At 37.4% G+C, this 23,829-nt stretch overlaps 1 protein-coding gene across 1 annotated transcript in view; it reads left to right on the forward strand.

Annotated features, from left to right (window-relative positions):
• eif3hb (eukaryotic translation initiation factor 3, subunit H, b) overlaps positions 1-23,300 on the forward strand; it is a 114,579-nt gene extending 91,279 nt beyond the window's left edge. The window contains exons 6-8 of the mRNA XM_052093126.1: positions 10,626-10,746; positions 13,880-14,012; positions 18,989-23,300. Coding sequence (XP_051949086.1) covers positions 10,626-10,746; positions 13,880-14,012; positions 18,989-19,101 — 367 coding nt within the window. The 3' untranslated portion in view covers positions 19,102-23,300. The remainder of the gene's footprint in view (positions 1-10,625; positions 10,747-13,879; positions 14,013-18,988) is intronic.
• The last annotated feature ends 529 nt before the right edge of the window (positions 23,301-23,829 follow it).

Genomic DNA, 23,829 nt, shown 5'->3' on the forward strand with positions numbered 1-23,829 from the left:
TCCAAATAGAGTATCTTGATACCACATCAGGACTCCTCCCACTGAAAATTCCCGTTTCTTGCTCACTCATTGGCTACAGGTCAACGCTGCAGATGTATTCAGTCAAAACATATTTCACACTGCACAATTTGGAGTTTCAGACAGGTCCAGATATTTAACATTCTAGATATCTTGCTGACATCGCCAATTCTCTCAAATCGCGTCTTTGATAGTTCATACATTGCGATCGTTACTCAAGGGAGCGAGCTCTGATTTGCCCACGAGTTCAGGCTTTTGTGGCCGATATCCACAAAACTGTCGGCTAGCAAAAATCAGGCTTAAAATCATGTAGTGTAAACTCGGCATTAGGGATTTTTAAACTATTTTAAATGGAAAACAAGACAAAAAACACTTGATAACAATAGGATTTTTTGCAGTGAAGTTCTTTACTGAATTAAACTTAAGTATTTTTTTTCTTTTAATTCAGTGAATGTCATTTAGAGGTATTTTTAAAAGATGATTTGGTCCTCTTTCTTGTTAGTAAGCACATTTAATACAACCTTTTAAGTCAGGCACAAGCTGAATAATCGGTTAAGAGCGAATGATTAATCATCGCAGTAATAGCAGAATAGTCGAAAAATCATTCTAATAATCGTTTATCTAAATCGATTTATCTAAATCGATTAATCAACATAATTGTTAGTTGCAGTCCTAATGAGAATGAGGACAAGAGTAAATTTGTACTAGCAATGAGATTTCCCTAATGATGCTTGCTCACATTAGCAGTAATTCATCATCTGTGCTGAGGACCAATGTAGAGGTCAGTGCCACCCAGGTTTGTCCCTAAAAGTCTGCTTTTAACATCTTTCATGCTATTCTTTCTGAAAAGAAATCTGAGAAAAATGCTTTTGATAACTCTGAAACAGTAAAGGGTGTTTACAGTCCTCAGGTCTTTTACTTCTTGAACTTGAAGTGAGCTTTCGAAATATGAGAGTTCATAAGCGACTTTACTCTTGATTGTGACAGAAGCTAGATTTGTCTTACTTTTATCTCTCAGAACAAATGTGTTGATACATAGCCCACATCATCACTTCCTTGCACTGCAATCAAAATCCCATTTTGCCACATTGATTGTATATGGCTGTGTATGGTTTTATTACTGTAAACTTGTTTCAAGCTGTTTTGCTATGTATAAATTGCTCTCTCCATTGCAAAGCGAAATAAAACATTGAGGAATAGACATTAATATCATGAGCGCTTTCAAGAAGAGCCAGCTCAGATTATAAAAAATGGTTTTGAATAGATCGTGCTGGTCAATTTTCTTTTTCAGTTCCCCTGTTTGTCACGGTGGGCCCTCAGTGATCTAGCAGATGAGACTATACATCTTATGCTATCAACATTTCACATATTTCTTAATTTAAATTCACTTGCCATGCACAGCTTTTAAGAAATGGTTGGCGAAGGAAGGAGAGGTTTGAGTTTCCAATTATCATTTTAATCTATTAATTATTTTATGAGCAGCTATGGTTGAGATGATGCTTTTTGAATTGTCAAAGGTCCAAGATGGTTTGAAGGTCTCTCTCGGCTGACTAGAAAGGGAATTTTATCTTTTTAATTTGTCTCTTTTAATTTAGCCTGCCAGATTTAGTTTTTCTAGATGAAAGGAGGAACCTTTGTCGCACTGCTTAGGACTTGAAAAAAATACATGCATAATTAACTCCCTCTCTTAATTTAGAGGTGCACATAGACACACACACAGCCAAAATGCATTTACACATGCACAGTGGTTGTTAACAAATAACATTATTTTTCAACATCCATTCCTTGGGTAAAAATTCTAGGTTAAAATTTATATGAATATAAAATAGAAAGTATATTTTTGAATCCCCATTTTCACCTGGTATTGACATGCATTTTCGATGATTGATTGGATTGCAATCAGATAGCACTTGACCACTTTAAATGCCAGTTGTAAATGCACCATTGTGTCATTGTGCAAATGTGTTTTCGTTATTGGGACACAAATGATTAATTATGTAATGAGGTTGCACTACAGTCATCCGTTGTTCAAGTGATGTGATGCAGGTTCTTGGATTTTTTTTTACTCTCCCATCACAATGTGAAAAATACAACAGACTCTGCGTTTTGCAATTCTGTCACACGATTAATAATTCCATTGGAATACATTTGGAATCTCTCGTCTCTTTCCTTAAATCCCCACTCACGCTTCTCTCCTGATCTGTTTTCTAATCACTCTTAGCATCCTTTATTGTGGGAACGTTTTTCCAAAGTAGAGATATATCTACATATATAATAATTATAATAAAAATAAAATAGCTATTTAAAAATAGTTCACTGATTTCGCAGTTCTGGTATTGTCACATACCAGACCATTCTTCGTGTTTGTATACTGATATTTTTATTTATTTATTTATATATATATATATATATATATATATATATATATATATATATATATATATTATCAGTCAAAAAAACTCTTTAAAAAACAAATTACCAGAAAAGAACTAGCAGACAAGGCGGATTTATTGGTGGCTTTTCTGTTTCGTTATTTTTCCAGTTTTTTTTTTTTTTCCTATTTTCTCCCTCCTTCTCTGCACTTTCTCCACATCTGTTTAAGTTATCTCTTTGCAGTCTGGGGTTACCCTAGAAACCAAAGCAAACACTGAGCCACTGCAGTTTCACTAACACAATACAGTACCTCCATGTCTTTCCTCTTGCTCTCATTCTCCCTCACATCCTTGCTTTCACTTCAACCCAGCTTTCCTCATCTGGGGGTTAAATTGAATGGCACTTTTGTTTTTAACTAAAAGAAAAAGAATTATGAGTTTTGCAGTACTTTGGCATAAAGAGGTAATTTGGTGGGTATGTGGGAATCTGTTATTCAGGGGTGTCTGCAGCCCCTATTTAAAATGAGCTCAGCTCTCTGAAGGGTCCAGTGCTAACCCTTTTCAATTCCTTTTATTATTTTGTTCTCTCGCTCTCTCGTGTTCTGGGCGCCCTGGTTCTCTGGCTCCCTTGAAAGAGTGTGTTTGAGTGTGTAGCAGGGGGTAGTCCAGATCCACAGCAACGTCTTTGGTAACCACAGTGATTTAGATGTGCGTACATTCTATATATCACCTCTCTCTGTAACAACCCCCCTGCAAACATACGCAGAGTTCTTTGTTGTTGCTCAAAGCTTGGATACCCAGGATGGGGCTCATGGGTAGGAGTTGTTGCTTAATCTACACGCAAAATTGTCCCCCTTCGGATTGCACCATATCCATCATGGCTGTCAGTGTTGTGGTGTTAGAGTTCCATCTGGCCTCAATGTGGCTCCCCAAACCACTAAACTCCATGATGTACCATCCCTCGCTGTTTCAGTGGACTTCATTGACTCTACTCAATGATCTGGACACATTTGGCCTGAAGCCTCCCTTTGATTGGCCAGGAATGAGAACGGGCTCCTCTGATCATTTCCTCCACATAAATCCAACCATTTTTCACTCTGGTTGACTCCAATAACAAAACAGCGTTGTTGGTCTTGTAGAAAATGTGGTGTTTTTGAGCCCACAATGTTTTTTTGTTGTTCTCTGCCAGCCTTTTAGAATACACCATGTCTTTCATTATTCAGTGCTGCAAACTTGTCTCCTATTCTGTGTAATTCACCAATTTGAATTCAATTTTTGTCATTACAATTTAGAATAATTATATACTAGTAAAAACAATACTACTTTTGAAAGGGCACAATTTATTTGATTTATTTTTAGCAAGGCATATGGGGTAGCCAAGAAAATATTTTTGTGTGTCATTTATTTCTCAGAGTGCTTCATACATGAATCTGACATTTAAAACACTAAAATTGTATTTAATAAACTTGTCATGCAATGCCTCATTAGGAAACAATGTAAAGGCTGAAACAATCTTTATGCAAGGACGTGTCGGATCACAGAAACAACTAGCTGCTCAAGCTCAGTTTTGCTAAATGTGTTGGGCCACAATTCATACCACAACAACATTGCCACTAGTGGTGGTATAGTAGACATTAGTGTGTACTCTCCACTTCTACGGTGAGCTTTCTCTTTTAGCCAACTACTTTCATGGCAGAGCAACAGTTTGAAGAGAATATTGCTGAGCAAGTAAGGTAAAGTCAATATATTCATAGCAACTTAACTTAATAATAAAACATACTGTTAAATGACACAGACTTTTGAAGGTAATTCTATTGCCCCCTTGAGTGCTGAGGTTTGTTACCACCACAGTAAAGCAAGAATACACGTTAATATGTTCAACCGCACCACAAATTGGCAATACACTTGCATCTGCACACAACTACTTTCAGAAAGTATGTTTCAGGCTCAGCCTCTCTTTCAGAACGCCTCTGTCAAATCTGTCACTTTGCCATAATTTCTGTCCCAAAGCACAATTTCTCCTCCATTGTCTGTAGTTACTGTAAAATGTTAGATAATTGGTTAACATTATTTTAGGCTTCACACTTGTTCTTTGTATGTTTTGGCCAATTCGTGTTGTCTTATGCTGTCTTGGCACACCATGAGTCCTGATGACCTAGACCTTCCATCAATAACGCTCCAAAATAGAAATGTGTGATTTTAATGAGTCACCTTTCTTCTGCAGCTCCTTAGACTGGGACACTGCATTCCCCTGTCTGACACTCGACTTTCTTAAAGGTTCCACTTACCGTCATGGAAGTTTTTTTCCTTCCTAATCAAATAAGAAGATAAACAACTTCTAACTGTTTTCAGGGGATGTTAATAATATTCACTGACTCATTTGAGGCCACAGTCACTAGTGGTTTATTTATGTAGACAATTTTAGATCAGCAGAGTTTTGTTTTGATTTGTTTGTTTTTCAGACAGAGTGAGAAATGTGTGGGGTGGGGTGGGGGTCAGCTTAATCTGACATATCCCTTTGTAGAGGTCTTTAAAGGTTAAAATGATTAATACATGTCTTATATATATGTATATATATATATATATATATATATATATATATATATATATATATATATATATATATATATATATATATATGTATATGTGTGTGTGTGTGTGTGTATGTAGTAGTCTATAATATAATTAGCTTTTGTATATATTTATTGTAAAGTATATGAGTGTCGAATTCAAAATTAACAGTAATATTTAACTGTACATCTAATGGAGCTACTGGCCATTTGTCATCAGTAACTTTACAAGGAACAAAATACATATGATAAATATAATTTTAAGAATGATAGACTTAACATTGATGATGTAAAACATAACATGAGGGAATCAAATCAAGGACAACCCATCTAGTAAAGACAACTTCAGTAATTTTCATAACTTGCACATATTCTAACTTTTAACACAATGGGAGATTCACCATCAAGTTTATCTAGGATAACTTTTTTCTCCTATGACAACTCTTATGTGGAATAGTCCTCACATTAATTACCAAAATATGAAGAGGAATAATATCACTATGGGTTTTCACATTTTTGTGTCAGGTGCAGTTTGGATTTGTCATTTGTCAGGAAAAAAAGCAAAATAATGCCATTGTCAAAACCAATAATATTTAATAAAAAATATGCATTATACAGTTTCATGGCCAAATAAATATTTATGGCCAATACATTTTCTCAATTCACCTGCCATTCGCAGAGCAGTCCAATGTTGAAAAGTTACTTTTGGACCATAGGTGTGTGTATGTGAATGTACATTGTAGGTTTGTATCTGTGAGTTTAGATATCTACTGTGTATGTGGGTGTATACTCTAGTTGTGCATGCATTTGTATATGGGTGTGTACTGTAGACTTGTGAATGTGAATGCTTCTTCCCCCAAGCCATCAGACTCTTCAATACTCAGAGACTGGACTGACACACACACACACCTGTACACCATCCAACTTTTGCACATGTCCAGAGTTGCACTTAATTAATTGTCACTTTATACCTGGCTGCTACCTCTATAACTGCTAGGTCCATAGAACACTATTTCATAGTATGTTATGTTTACATTTGGCATTTTTAGAAAGTGTCATCTTTTTGCACTACTCGATTACAAATGTGTACTGGTCTTCAATGCACTGTCTCTCACTGTGACTATTGTTCTGGTCCTTTTAGTAATTATTGTACTGTTCCGTACCTTTTGCACACGTTTGCACGTGCACTTTATGTAGAAATGTTATTTAGTCTGTGTAGTCTCATGTGGTTCTGTGTTGGGCCTGTGTTGTTTTATGTAGCACCATGGTCCTGGAGGAACGTTGTCTCATTTCTCTATGTACTGTACTAACAGTATATGGTTAAATGACAATAAAAACCACTTGACTTGAATATATACTGCATGTGTGTATTTGTAGGTATCTACACGATAGGGTTGGGAACCAAGAACCATTTTTTAATGATTGGAACCAGTTGGTTTTTGAAAGAGCAATCATATGCCAATGTGGAGGGAACAACAGACTAAAATGCTCTGACAGTGTTTCTTGCTCTACCATTGGCGGCTGTGGCTCAGGTGGTAGAGCAGGGTGCCACTAATCGCAGGGTTGGCGGTTCAATTCCCAGCCCACATGACTCCACATGCCGAAGTGTCCTTGGGTAAGACACTGAACACCAAGTTGCTCCCAATGGCAGGCTAGCGCCTTGCATGGCAGCTCTGCCGTCATTGGTGTGTGAGTGTGTGCATGAATGGGAGAATGAGTCACAGTGTAAAGCGCTTTGAAAACCATTAAGGTTAAAAATGGGCTATATAAGTGCAGATCATTTACCATTTATTTACCATTCAGTGGCACTTCAACACTGCTATTGAATCAGCAGTACGAAACATACAGCCTGACCAATGTAGTCAGATTCCCAAACAAATTTCTTTTTAATCTACATTGCGAACAGTGTAGTTTGATTATCGAACAAATGACACTCATGTGTATGTTCCTTTGAATATATAGCATGGAACACACAGTGCGACCCGATTTAAGAACAAATTACTCTTACAAGTCTGTTCTTTTAAATCAAAACGGCAAAACATACAGCACTAGCTCTATTATTCAATGAATAAAATATCATTTGCATTTCAATTTCTTCCACAGAAGTACTAAAACAGTCATTAAAAAACCATTAAGGAACACAAACTATTAATAAGAAAGCCCCTCAATTAACAATAATTCAATATTGAATTATTAAATAATTATAAATAGTTATATTTACATTATTAATAAAAATATGTATATTATAAAATAATAAATATTTTTAACATTACAAAAAGTGGCTGTGGAATGCAGTATATTATTTCCATATTACTGAACATAAGCTCTTTTCCAGATACTAAATTCTAAACGGAGTTTTTTTTGTGTGTGGATTATCATAGTCTGAGATATGTCAGTGATTAGCAACAACATTGATTTTGATGCATTATACATTTTTTTTGCAGTGTCCATTTAACCAACATCGGCCTGATCATAACCTGTAATAATTTCTTTATTAAAATCAGCTTTTTTTTGTCCTTTTGTAGGCTTTTAATAATAGAGTTAGTGGAGAGGAGACAGGAAATGACAGGGGAGAAGAGTGGGAATGGAATCGGTAAAGGACCTCACGAGTCGGGATTCGAACTCTGGTTACCCGCTATGCATTAGCACCACATGTCATGAGCACAGCCCTCTAGACTCAAATAATATTAAAACATCATGACTCTATAAGAAAGCATAGAAGTTTATTGTTGGGTCAACTAAATAACTGGTTTTGATTGCTACACCGATAATGTTTATAAGTTAGTAGTACTGTTCGGGTTTACAGTGTTGTTTTAGAAACAACACTGCATAAGATATTTAGGTTTTTCAGAGAATGTATGTATCATGTGTATTTTGTCTTACTGTACTAGCAGAGTTTTTATTGTCAAAACAAGTGAAACAATCTACCAGTGCTGAAGTAGTAATCCAAACTATTTAGAATATGCTACTGACCTTGAGTAATCTAACGAAATGCGTTACAAATTACAATACATACAGCATGTATTCTGTAATCTGTAGTGGAATATATTTCAAATGTAACACCTCCACCCTGAGGGCATGTCAGTGTACACTTGTGTCAAACGGATGCTTTTGAACCATCTCGGTTGCATCGCATCATAAACGTATGGTTATAGGTCTCTGTGTCAACTTAAATGAAATTCAAGCTGTGTTTGAATGCAAGAAGGTTTTCTCGTCTTGTGTTGTCTGCCTTCGGTAAGTGTTGTTTGTTCTCTGTCTGTTTAACCTGCGTGTTGCCTATACAAGGAGTTCTGCTTACTGCCCCCTGGAGAAACCAGGTGGTACTACAGGCTTGAATTCTTTAGATAAAAGGAATATTCCGTAGTAGTCTGGGGACATAATTAATTGCATCAGAGCTGGCACGCACTTACATAAAAATACACACAAATGTGTGTGTGTGTTTTTATGTAAGTGTGTGCTGTAGGCGTGTGTACTGTATTTTGGTGTTGGTGTGTGTGTGTGAATTTGTACTGTGTTTGTTTGTGGATGTGTGTGTTTGTATGTGGGTATATACAGTAGAGTGTGTTTGTGTTTATGTGAGATCCAGATAGCATGGAGAGAGGACGATCCATGGAGCTTATTGGACTCTGAATAATGAGGTGGTTGGTAAAAGATGGAGGTCATACAGGGATGCGTGCCCTCATTCATCAGAGCTGGCACGCCTCCACAGAAAGTCCCTTCAGAAACATTAAAAAATACTTCCAGGGCCACACACACACACATCCCCTCTTTCTCTTTTTCTCTTTCACCCTCCACAAGCTTGCTTTGTTGCAAATACTCGTAGAGCCAGCAAACTCTATAACTTGCCATGTAGGGGCAGTTAAATAAAAATAAATGTTCACTGTAGGTTATTTTATTTATTTTATGTTGTTCATAGTCCAGTTAGGCTGTGGTTTACACACTCTACAAATATACAGAGAGCATATTTCCTCTAGTTGTGACATCTTTGTTGTTTAATGTAGTTTTTACGGTCATCAACCCTAATCCGAACTTTGTGTTCTTTGAGAATCCACAGGCCTTTGGGTCATGCTCAATTTTTTTTAGAAAAGTAGTAGTGCGAGGTGTGTTTATGGTTTGCTGCTGCACTGCTGAAATGTAACCATCTTGTAATCCAACATTTTGCTAAGCAGCTGTAACTGGCTTTTGTCAAAAGGGGTTTTATTTAAGTGTTCAGACAGTCTCCACCCTTTCACATCATCCCTATACAGACCCAGTTTTGGCATTGATTAGTGTATATTACATTATTTCTATAACAGTATGTTCTCTAAATGTTCTCTTTCGGTCGGCCATGGCGAACAAGTTGTTGAGAACAATTTTGCTATCCCTGCCTGGGGAAAAGACTTTAACCACTCTAAGATGGTTTGCTGGTCTATGCTGGCCACTAAATTGGTTTCCACTGGTCAAGCTAGTATGTTTTGATGGTTTCAGAGGGTTTTTGGGCACTTATTTTCTGGTTAGGCCTCTACATCAAATGACCAGCTTAACCAGCTAATGACCTGCTTAGCAAGGCTGTGAGATGAGTTAAACCAGCTTAGATCAGCAAACCTTAAGCTGGATTTCCATCATGTAATTATGTTACAAAATTTATTTTTGTGTTGTTACATGAAGACCTTACTAGATTACTTGCTGTTAACATAAATCTATAAATGTCCATGTGCATACCGTTGGAGATATATGTGGATGTGTGCAAGGGTATACATGTTCACCTGTGACAGAGTTGCTCCTGGTTTTTAAGCACCCCTGGGATCTCTCTTCCCCACATACGTCTAGTATTTTTCTACAAGATTAATGGAACGTGCTAGTGCGGCTAATTCGTTGATAATGGATTTTACCAAGAACAGATAAACTGCTTTTGAAGACATTTCACCCATCATGGTCCTAATCCAATGGTCCTAATCCAGTGGGTTTGCTGTCCTGCCATAAAATATGCTTATCATTCTACAACATTTAGAATGGGACCTAATTTGTGTATCGTGTGATACACGCAAATGTTCTTCATGTAAAATTAATTATTAGTGAGGAATCCATGTTATCACCATCTGTTTATGTTACTGTGTTGATGGCCATATGCCTTGATATGCCTTGATTGTTTAAAATTCCAATAAGTTCCAAATATCTGGGGAATTTCAAAAGATCATCTTAATGAATTTCTCACATTGTACTCACCCTCATCTCATTACAAACCTCTATGACTTCTGTAAAAAAAAATAAATGAAATGTTTGGCAGAATGTTAGGAACTGACAACCTCAGTCAATATTCACTTTTGTTGTATAGAAGGAAGACTGTCAAAATTGTTCAAAATGTGTCCTTCTGTGCTCTACTTACGTAAGTCATATGGAGTTTGGAACAACATGAAGGTTAGTAAAGGATGATTAATTTTTCATTTTTGGGTGAATTTTCCATTTAAGGTAGTTGGTACACATTTGGACTGGTAGTAAAATTTAGGGATGACCTGTGAAATAATGATTTTCCCAGAAATCCCAAATATGGATTTTTGGCTTAACCCAAAGTGTCTGCACAGGGTTCCATCCCTGGATTTAATGTACTTGTGTAATGTACAAGTTATCAAATATCTGTTAATCAATTCTAGTGTACAAATGGCCTGACTTTGTCATTCCTCTGCAGTAGTCACATGGAGAAGAGCTTGCAGATGTTGATGGACCGTGTGGATGACATGAGTCAGGACATTGTCAAGTACAACAACTACTGCCGCAGTCTCAGCAAGCAACAGCAACAGAAACATCAGGTAAACGTTGAATGATGACACCTCTCTTTTCCTTTAGAGACTGTCTAAACATGTCCCAACCCTCCTCACAGCAATGCAGTCTTTGTATTCTCAATTCTGTGGTTATGGCCTAAATTGCTATGATTTATATAATAGATTCCAAAACGTTTTGCCAATTATTTATTTAAGTATTTTTTGGTCGTTTTAAAAATAATGGATGCTGCACGTTAATTCAGTTAGCCTTTTGTCTTGTGAAAGCCGTACCTGTGCAGATACTGTACCTTTCAGGACACAACTGTGTAGATGATAAGGGAGGGATTGCATGAGAGTTCTCATGATTTTAACCCTTTTAGCTCTAATGCAGGCGGGTTAGCAGAGCGGCAGGCCTGCAGAGAAAAATATTATTAAATATGAATAACTACAGTTTTGACCAACACAAATTAGGTACCGTTTTAAAGCTTAGAAGCTGTACTTTACAATGCATGGTATTATGACCAAAACTGAACAAATGCTTTGAAATTTGCAGACAAATCAGAAGTGTTCCATTTTGACAATGTATTAAGTTTGCACTGCACATATTTTTGGAATGGTAAAAACATCAAACTGGTCAAATAGCCATATTTCACATGTCAAAGAGTAGAATACGACCAGCCTATTTGTAAGAGCTAAGTATATGTCTTTGACATTCATGTTACATGTTGCTTTTAAGCCGCTTTTTCACTTATAACTTCACAATTTTTTTTTTATAATTTTTTTTTAATATCACATGCCATTACTTAAAGGAGGCTATTATCTTTAAAACGAGCCCACACACAGTGTAATTGGATACATAAATCGTTAGATAATCCACATGGCGCACAATGTGCTATCAGGCTAAAAACTTTTCTGGATCAAATGACTTAATTGGAAATTATGTAGTATGTTGTCCAGCATCATGTAACGCTAAACCAATCGTATTAGGATTCAGATCGCTGCAACCAGAGTTGGAAGTCATCCAAATATGGGCAAAGAGGATTGTTTATGCTAATTTAATATTGCCACCAGGAGATGGCACCAAATACATGACACTGAATCAGTGATGGGACAAACGACACAGAGTGGAACTGAATGAAATCTCGTTACTCATGCCAGCATGCTTGGGAGAGTGAGCATACCTTTAGTCATTGTATTTGCATCTGTAATTAGTTCTTATTTACAATTATTATGTTTCATTTGTTTGGAGAGGCTTTTGGTCATTTGGAGATGTTTTTGGACACTAGGTAAATTATTTTTGTAATGCTATAACTTTTGATTGCTTTGTCTTATCAACACAAACTTTTACTCATCTACAGGTGACATGATTGGAAACTAGTTTGTCTGAGGTACCTTATTTACACCCTGAGATATATAATGTCAAATCAGAAAAAATAAGAAAAAAAAATAATAATTGTCAAGTTTTTTTTTCAGCAGTTTCTTAGGCTGAGAGTCTCAATGTTAAATGCTAATCACTGTTAATGGTTGCTTTGCTATGTAATGTCTACTCGCAGGAAAACAGGTTGTAACTACAAAGATCTCTCTCTTTATAGATATAATTATGATACAGTTGCAGTTGATGAAACATTGCCTCCCGAAACTGACTATAATCAAAGCTTTGATTTGAAAACACAGGGTGCTCAATCTTCACATATGAGAGTTATTGGTATTTTTGTTGTGGAGCCATGTTGCGTTAGAAAAAAATAAATGGCCTGACAGTTTTTAGTGTATATTTGTAAATATACAATACTGATATTAAATTAGTGAATCACACAAATATAGTATTGCTCATTGTTTGTTCATAATGCATTAAATAACTTACAAACTTTTAAAGTAAGAAATGTGTTAGTTGATGTAGAAATTATCATTTACCAAGATTAATAAATGTTGCACAATTTTTATTCATTCTTAGTTCATATTTAACTAATAATATGTTAACTAATGTTAATTACTACAACCTTGCTGTGAAGGGTTTCCAAATAATGTGTCAATGCAAAAAAATCCCAGTGATCCTAAAGTAGGCCTAGGCTAAAATAGGTATTTTTTATTTTGATTATTTGTGAGATTCACCCACATTAAAGAATTGTCTGTCTCAAATATAAGGCTACAAATCTCCCTTCTGATGCAAGAGTGTCTGGGGGTTTTGTGCCATGCAACCAGCCAAGGCAATCACTGGCATCGGTCAGAATTGGCCTGTCTGACTCTATAAAGTCAGTGAAGTTAAAAGAGATTTATTGAGTAGCTGTGTATCAAGGTCTGGATGAGACGAGAGAGAAGAGGTGGTAATGGCCTTGCTCAATGCTGGACTCTGATGCCCTGAACTTAATGATTGATTGAATGTACATGTGACCTCCTGAATTCCTCTGATACTGTAGCAACAATGTGGATCGCTCTGTTTAAATTTACTAATTTCTTTAGTTTCAGATTTTCTAAAACTCTCATTTGGAACCTCATCCAATGAGACTTTAAATCAAATTCTTGCAGAAAATATGATTGATTGCTGTCTAACACAATAACTCAAGAAGTCAAAGTTTACAGTAAGAAAGAACAAGTAGACTTTTTAAAACACAAAATAATGTAGTTGCTATATCAGTGATTAGTTAAATGGTTAATTAGATGTCATTGGAAGTAACCGTTTGCTTCATGTATAAAGGTTATAATCCTTTCATTTAATTGTAATTAAGTCTCTCGTTCTACCAGTTACCTTCATGATTTAAAGACCCTGTGAAATCAAAATGAGACTTTTATGACTATTAGTCAATGTCTGTTAGATTTGAAGGGATCTATAAGCTAGTGTATTCTTAAAAGTTTAAATTTTTTACATTTAGCAGATATTCACATTTCATATATAAAATCTTTCTCCTGGGAAAATGGACTGAAAAATGTACGACTCATCTTGCACTACACAGGTTTTGGTCCTGAATGTCCATCCCCTTTCATACGTCCTGCCCATGATGGTGTATTTTTATCTTAAAATACACCATCACCCAACTCTTTCCGTCACCAATTCTGGCCAGTGTTGGCTATCTTAAAAGTTTCCTTCTCAGGAAATGAATGAATTAACACATGCAGCCCTGAGGTTAATGACAAAGGATAGGGATATTAAGGTCAGGATAACCATGTGCTGTCTGTTCGTCTACAGTACATTCAGAGACGTCAACAGGAGAATGCCCAGAGACAGAGCCATGGAGAACAGCCCCTTCCTGAAGAAGACCTCAGCAAAATGTTCAAGCCTCCTCAACCACCTCCACGTATGGACACCCTGCTCATTGCCAGTATGTACCTTTTCTGCAAACAACTGTTGAATCTTTAAGTCTCTATGAACTTCTGTACCACTTCAAAAACCTTTGTGATATAAACAATCTAAACAGTCCAGTCAGAGTGGAGGGGTAGATTTGTGCCGTTGTGCAGTGGCTAAGAAATTGAAATGTGTCGAGACATTTTTTAAATTTCATTGTGATTCCTTAAATCTAAATTGAATCGAGAGGTTCCTAAAAAGTCCCTCCCCATCATCTAGTACCTTCCATTCCTTCTGACAAAAGTAAGCAAAAGTGTATCATCACTATGCCAACCTGAAAGGCAAATCAACCATCTTTTAAGATGTGTTGACTAGCTTTAAGTGCATGATTAGTGTTTGCCTGGTAATGGAAGACAAATCTCAGCTAGTGAGGGATGTGAGACACCCTACCATCACTTTAATCATCTCCTCATTTCATCTCATTTGTGTCTGAAAAGATATTGGACTTATCCCATTTCTCTCTCTTGTGGAGTTGAGGAGGTGGGGACGGAGGAGGTGTAATTTATGAGGAACATTAAGGAGGCCTTGCCAGAGATCGGTTTAAAGCGGTTTCTTTTTTTCTTTTTTTCTTTTTTGGGGGGATTTTCTCCTCTTTTCTCCCCAATTTGGCATGCCGAATTCCCCAATGCTAACTAGGTCCTCATGGTGGCGCAGTTGCTCACTTCATTCAGGTTGGCGGAGGACAAATCTCAGTTGTCTTTGCTTCTGAGACACGCATCTTATCATGTGGATTGCTGGGCGGGTTACCATAAAGGCTCATGTTATTCCCCGCAATCTCCACTCACAACTTACCACGGGCCCCATCGAGAGCGAGAACCACTATATCATGACCACAAGGAGGTTAACCCATGTGACTGTACCCTCCCTAGCAACCGGGCCAATTTGGTTGCTTAGGAGGCCTGGCTGGAGTCACTCAACTCGCGACTCCAGGGAAAGTAGTCATCGTCATTGCTCGCTGAGCTACCCAGGCCCACAAAGCACTTGTTTTTAACGTGTTATAGAGGTAGTATATTATAGATCAGCTGCTGTCTGAGTGAAAATAGCTGGATGGGGTGGGGGGGTGGTGGTGATATGTCTGCCCCGGAAATGGTCAAATCGTCTTTTATCTCGGCCTCTGCATCATGCCACCACCATTTGACTCATATGCAACATACTGTTTACATTTGTAATGTTTTCATACTTAAAGAAGATTATATGTAAGTTTTGCAATCAAGCAAGAATTTAATTGTCCTAATGAGAAGTTGACAGTGAGAATAACTAGGTAAAGTTGCTCATGCTGTCTAAAACTGATGTAACTCATGCAGGCCATTCACAATGATTTGACAATACAGTATCTCACAAAAGTGAGTACACCCCTCACATTTTTTTAAATATTTGATTCTACCTTTTCATGTGACAACACTGAAGAAATGACACTTTGCTACAATGTAAAGTAGTGAGTGTACAGCTTATATAACAGTGTAAATTTGCTGTCCCCTCAAAATAATTCAACACACAGCCATTAATGTCTAAACTGCTGGCAACAAAAGTAAGTACACCCTAAGTGAAAATGTCCAAATTGGGCCCAATTAGCCATTTTCCCTCCCCGGTGTCATGTGACTCGTTAGTGTTACAAGGTCTCAGGTGTGAATGGGGAATAGGTGTGTTAAATTTGGTGTCATCACTCTCACACTCCCTCATACTGGTCACTGGAAGTTAAACATGGCACCTCATGGCAAAGAACTCTCTGAGGATCTGAAAAAAAGAATTGTTGCTCTACATAAAGATGGCCTAGGCTATAAGAAGATTGCCAAGACCCTGACACTGAGCTGCAGCAAGGTGGCCAAGACCCTACAGTGGTTTAACAGGACAGGTTCCAATCAGAACAGGCCTCGCCATGGTCGACCAAAGAAGTTGAGTGCACGTGCTCAGCGTCATATCCAGAGGTTGTCTTTGGGAAATAGATGTATGAGTGCTGCCAGCATTGCTGCAGAGGTTGAAGGGGTGGGGGGGCAGCCTGTCAGTGCTCAGACCATACACTGCATCAAATTGGTCTGCATGGCTGTCGTCCCAGAAGGGAGCCTCTTCTAAAGATGATGCACAAGAAAGCCCGCAAACAGTTTGCTGAAGACAAGCAGACTAAGGACATACTGGAACCATGTCCTGTGGTCTGATGAGACCAAGATTCTCTTATTTGGTTCAGATGGTGTCAAGCGTGTGTGGTGGCAACCAGGTGAGGAGTACAAAGACAAGTGTGTGTTGCCTACAGTCAAGCATGGTGGTGGGAGTGTCATGGTCTGGGGCTGCATGAGTGCTGCCGGCACTGGGGAGCTACAGTTCATTGAGGGAACCATGAATGCCAACATGTACTGTGACATACTGAAGCAGAGCATGATCCCCTCCATTCGGAGACTGGGCCACAGGGCAGTATTCCAGCATGATAACGACCCCAAACACACCTCCAAGACGACCACTGCTTTGCTAAAGAAGATGAGGGTGAAGGTGATGGAGTGGCCAAACATGTCTCCAGACCTAAACCCTACTGAGCATCTGTGGGGCATCCTCAAACGGAAGGTGGAGGAGTACAAGGTCTCTAACATCCACCAGCTCCATGATGTCATCATGGAGGAGTGGAAGAGGACTCCAGTGGCAACCTGTGAAGCTCTGGTGAACTCCATGCCCAAGAGGGTTAAAGCAGTGCTGGAAAATAATGGTGGCCACACAAAATATTGACACGTTGGGCCCAATTTGGACATTTTCACTTAGGGGTGTACTCACTTTTGTTGCCAGCGGTTTAGACATTAATGGCTGTGTGTTGAGTTATTTTGAGGGGACAGCAAATTTACACTGTTATACAAGCTGTACACTCACTATTTTACAAGTGTAATTTCTTCAGTGTTGTCACATGAAAAGATATAATCAAATATTTACAAAAATGTGAGGGGTGTACTCACTTTTGTGAGATACTGTATATTGACTTATGAAGCCACATTTTGTATTGTCTTGTCAATGCTTTATTTATCTGCCAGCATTATGCATGTCTTTTGAATTATATATTCAAGTATAATAAAAAATTATAATATTTGGAATATTATTATCCATGTCATCTTGCTCTTGGTAATATTTGCTTACAAAGCCCTAAAGGATTTGGGGGATGAAGATTTAATTTGAATTTTAATCTTCTTAAGGTATATGTGTAGCTTACACTGTGACAGACATGAACAATAAAGACAATTACATTGTTAATCACAAGTGTTGTTTTAATTGTAACCAAAGTCTTAAAGGAATATTCCAGGTTCAATTCAAGTTAAGCTCAATCGAGAGCATTTGTGGCATAATTTTGATTATCACAAAAAATTATTTTATCTTGTCAGTCCTTAAAAAAAAAAAGCTAAAATCTAAGTTACTGTAAGGCACTTAAAATGGAAGTGAATGGGGCCAAACATCTGCATTATTTGAGCTGTAATATTGTTTAAATGGACAATTTGACATTTCGGATTAGGGTTTGTTGACATTACGTCATCATGGCAACGAAGTTATAAAATTGTCTATAACTTTACACATAAAAGGTAATTAAGTGCAATTTTATCACACTAAAATCATGTTAACATGCATATTGTTTGTCTTGTGCCTATAATTTTGAAATAGTGAGTATTTTAAAGATAAAATATTGGCCCCATTCACTATTTATTTTAGAGGAGGGGCAAGTCAAACAAATTTTTTGTGGTAATCAGTATTATGCCACAAATGCTGTCAATTGAGCTTAACATGTATTCAACCCGGAATGCTCCTTTTAAGCTGTTGAAAAATTTGTTTCTTTAAAAAAATTTAAAAGATGTTAAACATCCTTCAATTTCACCCAAGACAAAGATCATGACTGTCACTTAAAGCTGAATTTAATTTAATGAATTAACTTGCATACAAAGGAGCTCATAACATTTAATGATATTTACAGATATTAGATTTAATGCTTGTCTGCTGATTCAAGGCCAGCTATTATATTTAGCATTGAGAGCAGAAGAGATGTAGAGAAAAAGTATTAAGACTATTTGGTTCCACAGGCAACTCTTTGTAGTTTTGTGGAGCAATAGGCTGGTCTTTGGCTGAATAAAATGCTTGTAGGCTCTGAGAAGGGGAGTATCTTATCTTTAACCATCTTTAAAGATATTTTAAACTCTATACCTCTCACTGGCGCGTACATCAGCACTGCCAAGCAGAAAGCCCTCTTTTGCTCCCCACTTTGGCATATACAGTGCAGTGGCCCCCAAGGGTATTTGGTACTTGAGCCACACTTAGCATTATATTACAAAATATCAAACTTATTGGCACTTATTTTAAAGAAAGATAGCGCATACATTTTTCAACCAAAACATTTCACAAAAATATGTGTAAGGTTACAATCTATAAAGCAAGTTATAAAGCAAATTGATATATTAAGACGTATCCGAATAGTCTCTGGGAGGAACAGATTTCATATATCCACTAAAAATGACATTGGAAGTCATTGCAAAAATGGCATGTTCTTGCTTCACTTTTTATTGCTAAATGTTAAAGCTGGCCTTAAATCAGCAGACAAGCATTAAAACTAATGTCTGCACCTAACATTGAATGTAAGATTTCCTTTGTATCCAAGTCTATTTACTAAATTCAATAAAATGCATGATTAAACAACAGTCATGGTCTTTGTCTTGGTTGTAATGGAGGGATGCCAAGCATATAATTTTTTTTTTAAACAAATAATTTTTTTAACAACTTAAAACTTTGGTTAAGATTAAAACAATAATTGCTTCAAGTAAAGAACTAACTTAATTTGTTTGGAGATGCCACTTTATTGAAATGTTGTATCTAATGCAATCAAACAAGTGTTCAAAAGTGTCCACATACTTATTGGGGTCATTATATCATTATATTATAAACTACAGTGAAAACAGTGATGTTTTGCCTTCTAAATTTGGGTTTCCATCTACTTTTTAGGTCAAATCAACATGTACTGCCAAACTATTAAGGAGTTCACATCTCAGAACCTGGGCAAGCTTTTCATGGCCGAAGCTCTCCAAGGACAAAGCAGTTACACTTCAGCCAATTAAATTGTTTCAGTGAGACAAGTCCTATGATTGGTCAAAGTCATCTATTCCCTTTAGCTACAAAATAACATTTATTGGCTCTTTTTAATATTTAAACTGTTCCATTGTTTCCCCTTGTGTTTTTATTTTTCATTTTACTAGACTTTTAACACATTTAAGTTTAATTGATGTATTACTTACCATAAAGCAGGTCAACATTTTATTTAGGCATTTATAAGAACATGTGAGCCACTTTTCCACCAGCTAACCATGCTGAGAATTCCAGGCTGGGAACAGTTTGGAATCGAACAATATTGAACCGTGCTCAAGTGGAAATGCTAATGGAACCATTGCTCGCCATGCTCGGAACTGTTTGGCCCAATGGTGGAGAAGCGCCTATGGAATGTGATTCAGAAAATATAAAATATGTTAATTTGTTCAAAATATATTCGAAATGTTCATTTTTGAGAGGAAACAAATGTACCCATCAATATTGTGCTAAAAGGGATGTTGAAAATGTGGTAATACATTTGATTTTGCCCACTATGTAGTGTTTGTTCCTGTGTTTTTTTTCCGAATAGTCATTCGATAGTGTCATTTGCTGTCCCAATCCAGCAAAAATGAGTATGACTGGACAGTCATACTAATGACTGAGCCGATATTATGAAGCTGCACACACTTCTGTTTTTTTAGCCCAATAGATTTTTTCCACCTGCCTTCTTGGCAGTCTTTCTCTCTCTCGTTCTCTTTTTCTTAATCCATTGATCTTACACTTTATGTTTCTGCACCAACTTTTATTTCTGTTTCTACAGGAGCAGGTTCACTTTTGACTTTATCACCAATGCCTGTAATGAAAGGCATAAATCCTTTTGCCAATCAGTGACTAATTCTCTTTTCCTTAAAATTGTGTGATTTCCAACCTAACTCTAATTTTGTGAAATGGAAAAGCGAGCAATTTCCGGCATCAAAATACACAATTTGCACGGGCCACCGCATTCTTTCAGACAAAAATGGATCAGTACGGTCATAATTAGAGTACATTGCTGTAAAACAGCCCCCGTTCCTGTCAATTTACACCAGGAGTCTGTCGTGTGCTGGACATTCATTTCAACCCACTGTTCCCTGTTGTAGAGTAAAACTGGGGTTCACATGGCATTTACCTCCCACCACCTCTCTGCGGTCCCACCCACAAGCTACTCACTCCAGTCATTAGTCTTCACAGCATGTATTTTTAATTTATTTCCACTTCACTACAGGTGATTGAAGCAGATAAACCGTGACAATAAAACTCTTGAACTCCAGACGCCCTGATTGATGATTGCGAAGAGTTTCAGTAGTAATTGCCGCAATGAGCTTTTGACATTGCACAACGTGCCCGGCCTTTCAAAGAGGATTGCGTTAGTGTGCACAATTAAATTCTAGCTGCACCAAAAAATGTAACGGCCAAAAGTTCTTAGACTCCACAGTTTTTATGTCTTTTCCATCAATGGAGACACCCTTTGTCACCTTTTGCAGGTGAATTACAGTAATCCCAGTACAGACCCTTGTAATTAAATATAATATCCTGTCACGATGGAAATTATTGCATTTTACGGTACCAAGAAGCATTTTATTTATCGAGGAAAAAGAGACGTTTAGTTAATAACTTAAATATTAGCAATGTTCATGTTAACGTGCTGAAATGAGTCTGAGGTCTAGTTACTGATTTCTGATTCAAATTTCAGGCAGGAACCGGAAGAACTTTATATATTTTCTTTCAAGTCAGTTCCTCTGGGACATTAAAGGAATCTCTAGGAAGCATCTATGTCAGTCTGTAGAAGACACCAATTAACCATTGCTTTGCATTTGCACTGTAAATTACCATTTTAGAATTCATCCAAACTCTTCCCATTATGGTAGCACATCAAAGTCTCCTATTCTCATGGGATTTATAATCTACCATCAAGTAATAGCTACCTCCATTTGGTCTACTATGTGGTTTCAGTACATTTAAAGGATAGTTGTGTCTCCCTTTAGGTTAATCTAGGGTTTAGCTCAACCAGTCTCCTCACAGGCGATAAGTTGTGTTTGAATCTACAATAATGGTGGGATGAATTTCTCCCCAAAGCCTCATTAATCAGGGTGTGTGAGCAGGCGGCTTTGAAGCCATTGATTTTAAAAGTACCAGTACCAAGGTTGGCTCATTAGGTACTTCTTTGAACACTGCCATTGTGTTTGTTTTAGACTGGTAGGCCGGAGGTGCTACAGCTTTTGTTGTATTATTGATGAAGTCCTAGTTGTTTCCATTTTATTCAAGGATGTTGCTCCACAAAGCAGCCAAGATGGCCTGTTAGACTTTGAAGCTGTTCTATGAGGCAGTGCTGTAAAATGGCATTGTTTCCCTGTACAGTGGTTTGAGAAGCACTGTTTTCTTTCCTGTGCTGACGTATACCCTGTTAAAACAGCAGTTCTCTGCAAGACACGTCGACGGGCTATTTAATGGCCAATAAGTTTTCCTAACGTCATAAAACCTGGTACTTGGTACATGACTAGTCGAATGCAGGTGGTCTTAGATTCGGTACGTACACTCAAAAAATTAAGCCATTACACTTTCTTAATTGAATTATAGAAAGACTTGCACTTAATTGAATGTTCCTCCATCAGAATAAGTTAGTTTCATTAAGCCAACATAATTTAGTTTGATTAGGTCAAATGAATGTACTTGTCACGATCCCCTGTTGTCTGCCCCCGTGTTGCACTACAATTCCCATGATTCCCGGCCCTCATCACTCTGTCATTGTTCGCACCTGATTGTCGTTTGTGATTATCATGTGTCTGTGTACTTAAACCCCGCTGTTCCTCCATTCCCTTGTCGTTCGTTGTTCCCACTGTTTTGATGTTTTTGGGAGGTCCCGATGTCTACTCTGTCTCCTGTTTCAGCTGTGTGCATCCTGCCGTGTTTTTCCAGTCTGTGTTCCTTCTATGTCTTCATGTTGTAGTTCCCGTTTTCCCATCGTGGTTGTTTACTTTGTACCTGTCTTGTTTATTTTCATTTTGTTCAATAAACCCGCAAGTAGAGCCAAACTCCCCGTCTGCCTCCGCCTTCTTATCGTAACAGTACTATAGTAATTTTAACTCTGCTTTATTAGGTTTGTCAAACTCAATTATTTAATAAATTTTTGTCCGTCTTGCTCAGTGGTTCCCAAACCTGTTCTAGAGGCACCCCAACACAGCACATTTTGTATGTCTCAATTTTCTGACACACCTATTTCAGGTCTTGGAGCACTCTACTAATGAGTTGGTTAGTTTTATTCAGGTGTGTTCATGCTAGCTAGATGAACGAAAAACAACTGATAAACAATTGAAAGACAGCACAGATGGACACAAAACTACATTCAATGTGTGAACAGCCCTTAACATGTTTACATAGATGACCAAGGAACCTTGGGAGGAACAAAGATTGACCATTTTAAATTTGTATCTGTTAAAAGTTGTAAACATTTTTGACTGTTAGAAGTAATATAGATGGCTTCAAAGATAAACTCCCATTTAGATTTTATGGTGTTTTTAACCATTCCTGATGGTGGCAGATTGAAAATTTTGTCATTTGAAAAGATCAGTTTCCTTTCTGTTTGTCCTCTGTCCTTGATTCCAAGATGACTCATAAAGAGTGTGTTTCATAGGAGTACATTGCAAATATTTTTATTGTAGCTATGTCTAGATGTTCTTTCAAACCACAATAGTCACTCTGCTTCCTTTTGACGACATATAGGCCCACACATAACCCACATAAATTTAGGGCTGTTTATGCTTAAACTAAAAGTTCATCTGAGCCCTTGGACAGTTTCAAGAGTAGCTATCAGGTTGCTCTTGTACAATGGGAACCACAATTTTCTTTTAAACAGGAAATTCCTTCTTTTCCACTCTAATATAGGTACCTGCCTAAAATGCTTTGCCATTCTTGATATCTCCAACATTTTCATAATTTTTCCCTTCTTATATTTGTTTAAATTTCCCTTTTATTTTGTTTGGCAAGATGGACAGAAGACTTGAACTGAGTTTCTAGCTGCCTCCAGAGAATGTTGCAGCAGCAGATGGTTAAAAAAATGATCTTGATGAAACGGCAGAAATAGTTTTAAATATTAGCACCTGCTTTTTCAGACAATCTGAAGTCTGACACATTCGTGCCTTTGCAGCACTCTCTGTATACAGTTCATGTTTAATTACCCACAAGATGCAGCTTCTAATAATCTGTCACATATCAAAATATTTAATTTTTCAAATATTTTTGAATTTCTTACTTGTTGGCAAACTTGATTCTCACAGTCATGACAATGTTTCCTAACACCTTGAGAAGAAAACTTCTACCTACATTCTTCACTTTAAGTAATATCAATGTACACAAAATGGCCAAATGTATGTGGACACCAAATTAACAGGTTTGTCTATTTCAGCTACATCCATTACCTACACTAAGCGAGGTTTATAAAGTAATGGTTTACTGAGTCTGATGTGGAAGAATTTGACTGACCTGCACAAAGGCCATACCTGAACCTCTGTGAACACCTATGGGGTGAATTTAAATGTCGACTGCAAGCCATTCCCATCACCAGGGATGGATTACCGACTGGCCCAATTGGGCCAGTGCCCAGGGACCATTGACTGCCCAGTGAGGCCCTGGTATTTAAGGTTGCACGATCCAGTTTGGCGATCCCCCTGCTCGAAAACCCATCAACAAACCCCTGCTCAACAAATTTTGGCCATTAAAATTAA

This window comes from Xyrauchen texanus, chromosome 26 (genome assembly GCF_025860055.1).
Source record: "Xyrauchen texanus isolate HMW12.3.18 chromosome 26, RBS_HiC_50CHRs, whole genome shotgun sequence".
In the NCBI taxonomy this organism is placed as follows: Eukaryota; Metazoa; Chordata; class Actinopteri; order Cypriniformes; family Catostomidae; genus Xyrauchen; species Xyrauchen texanus.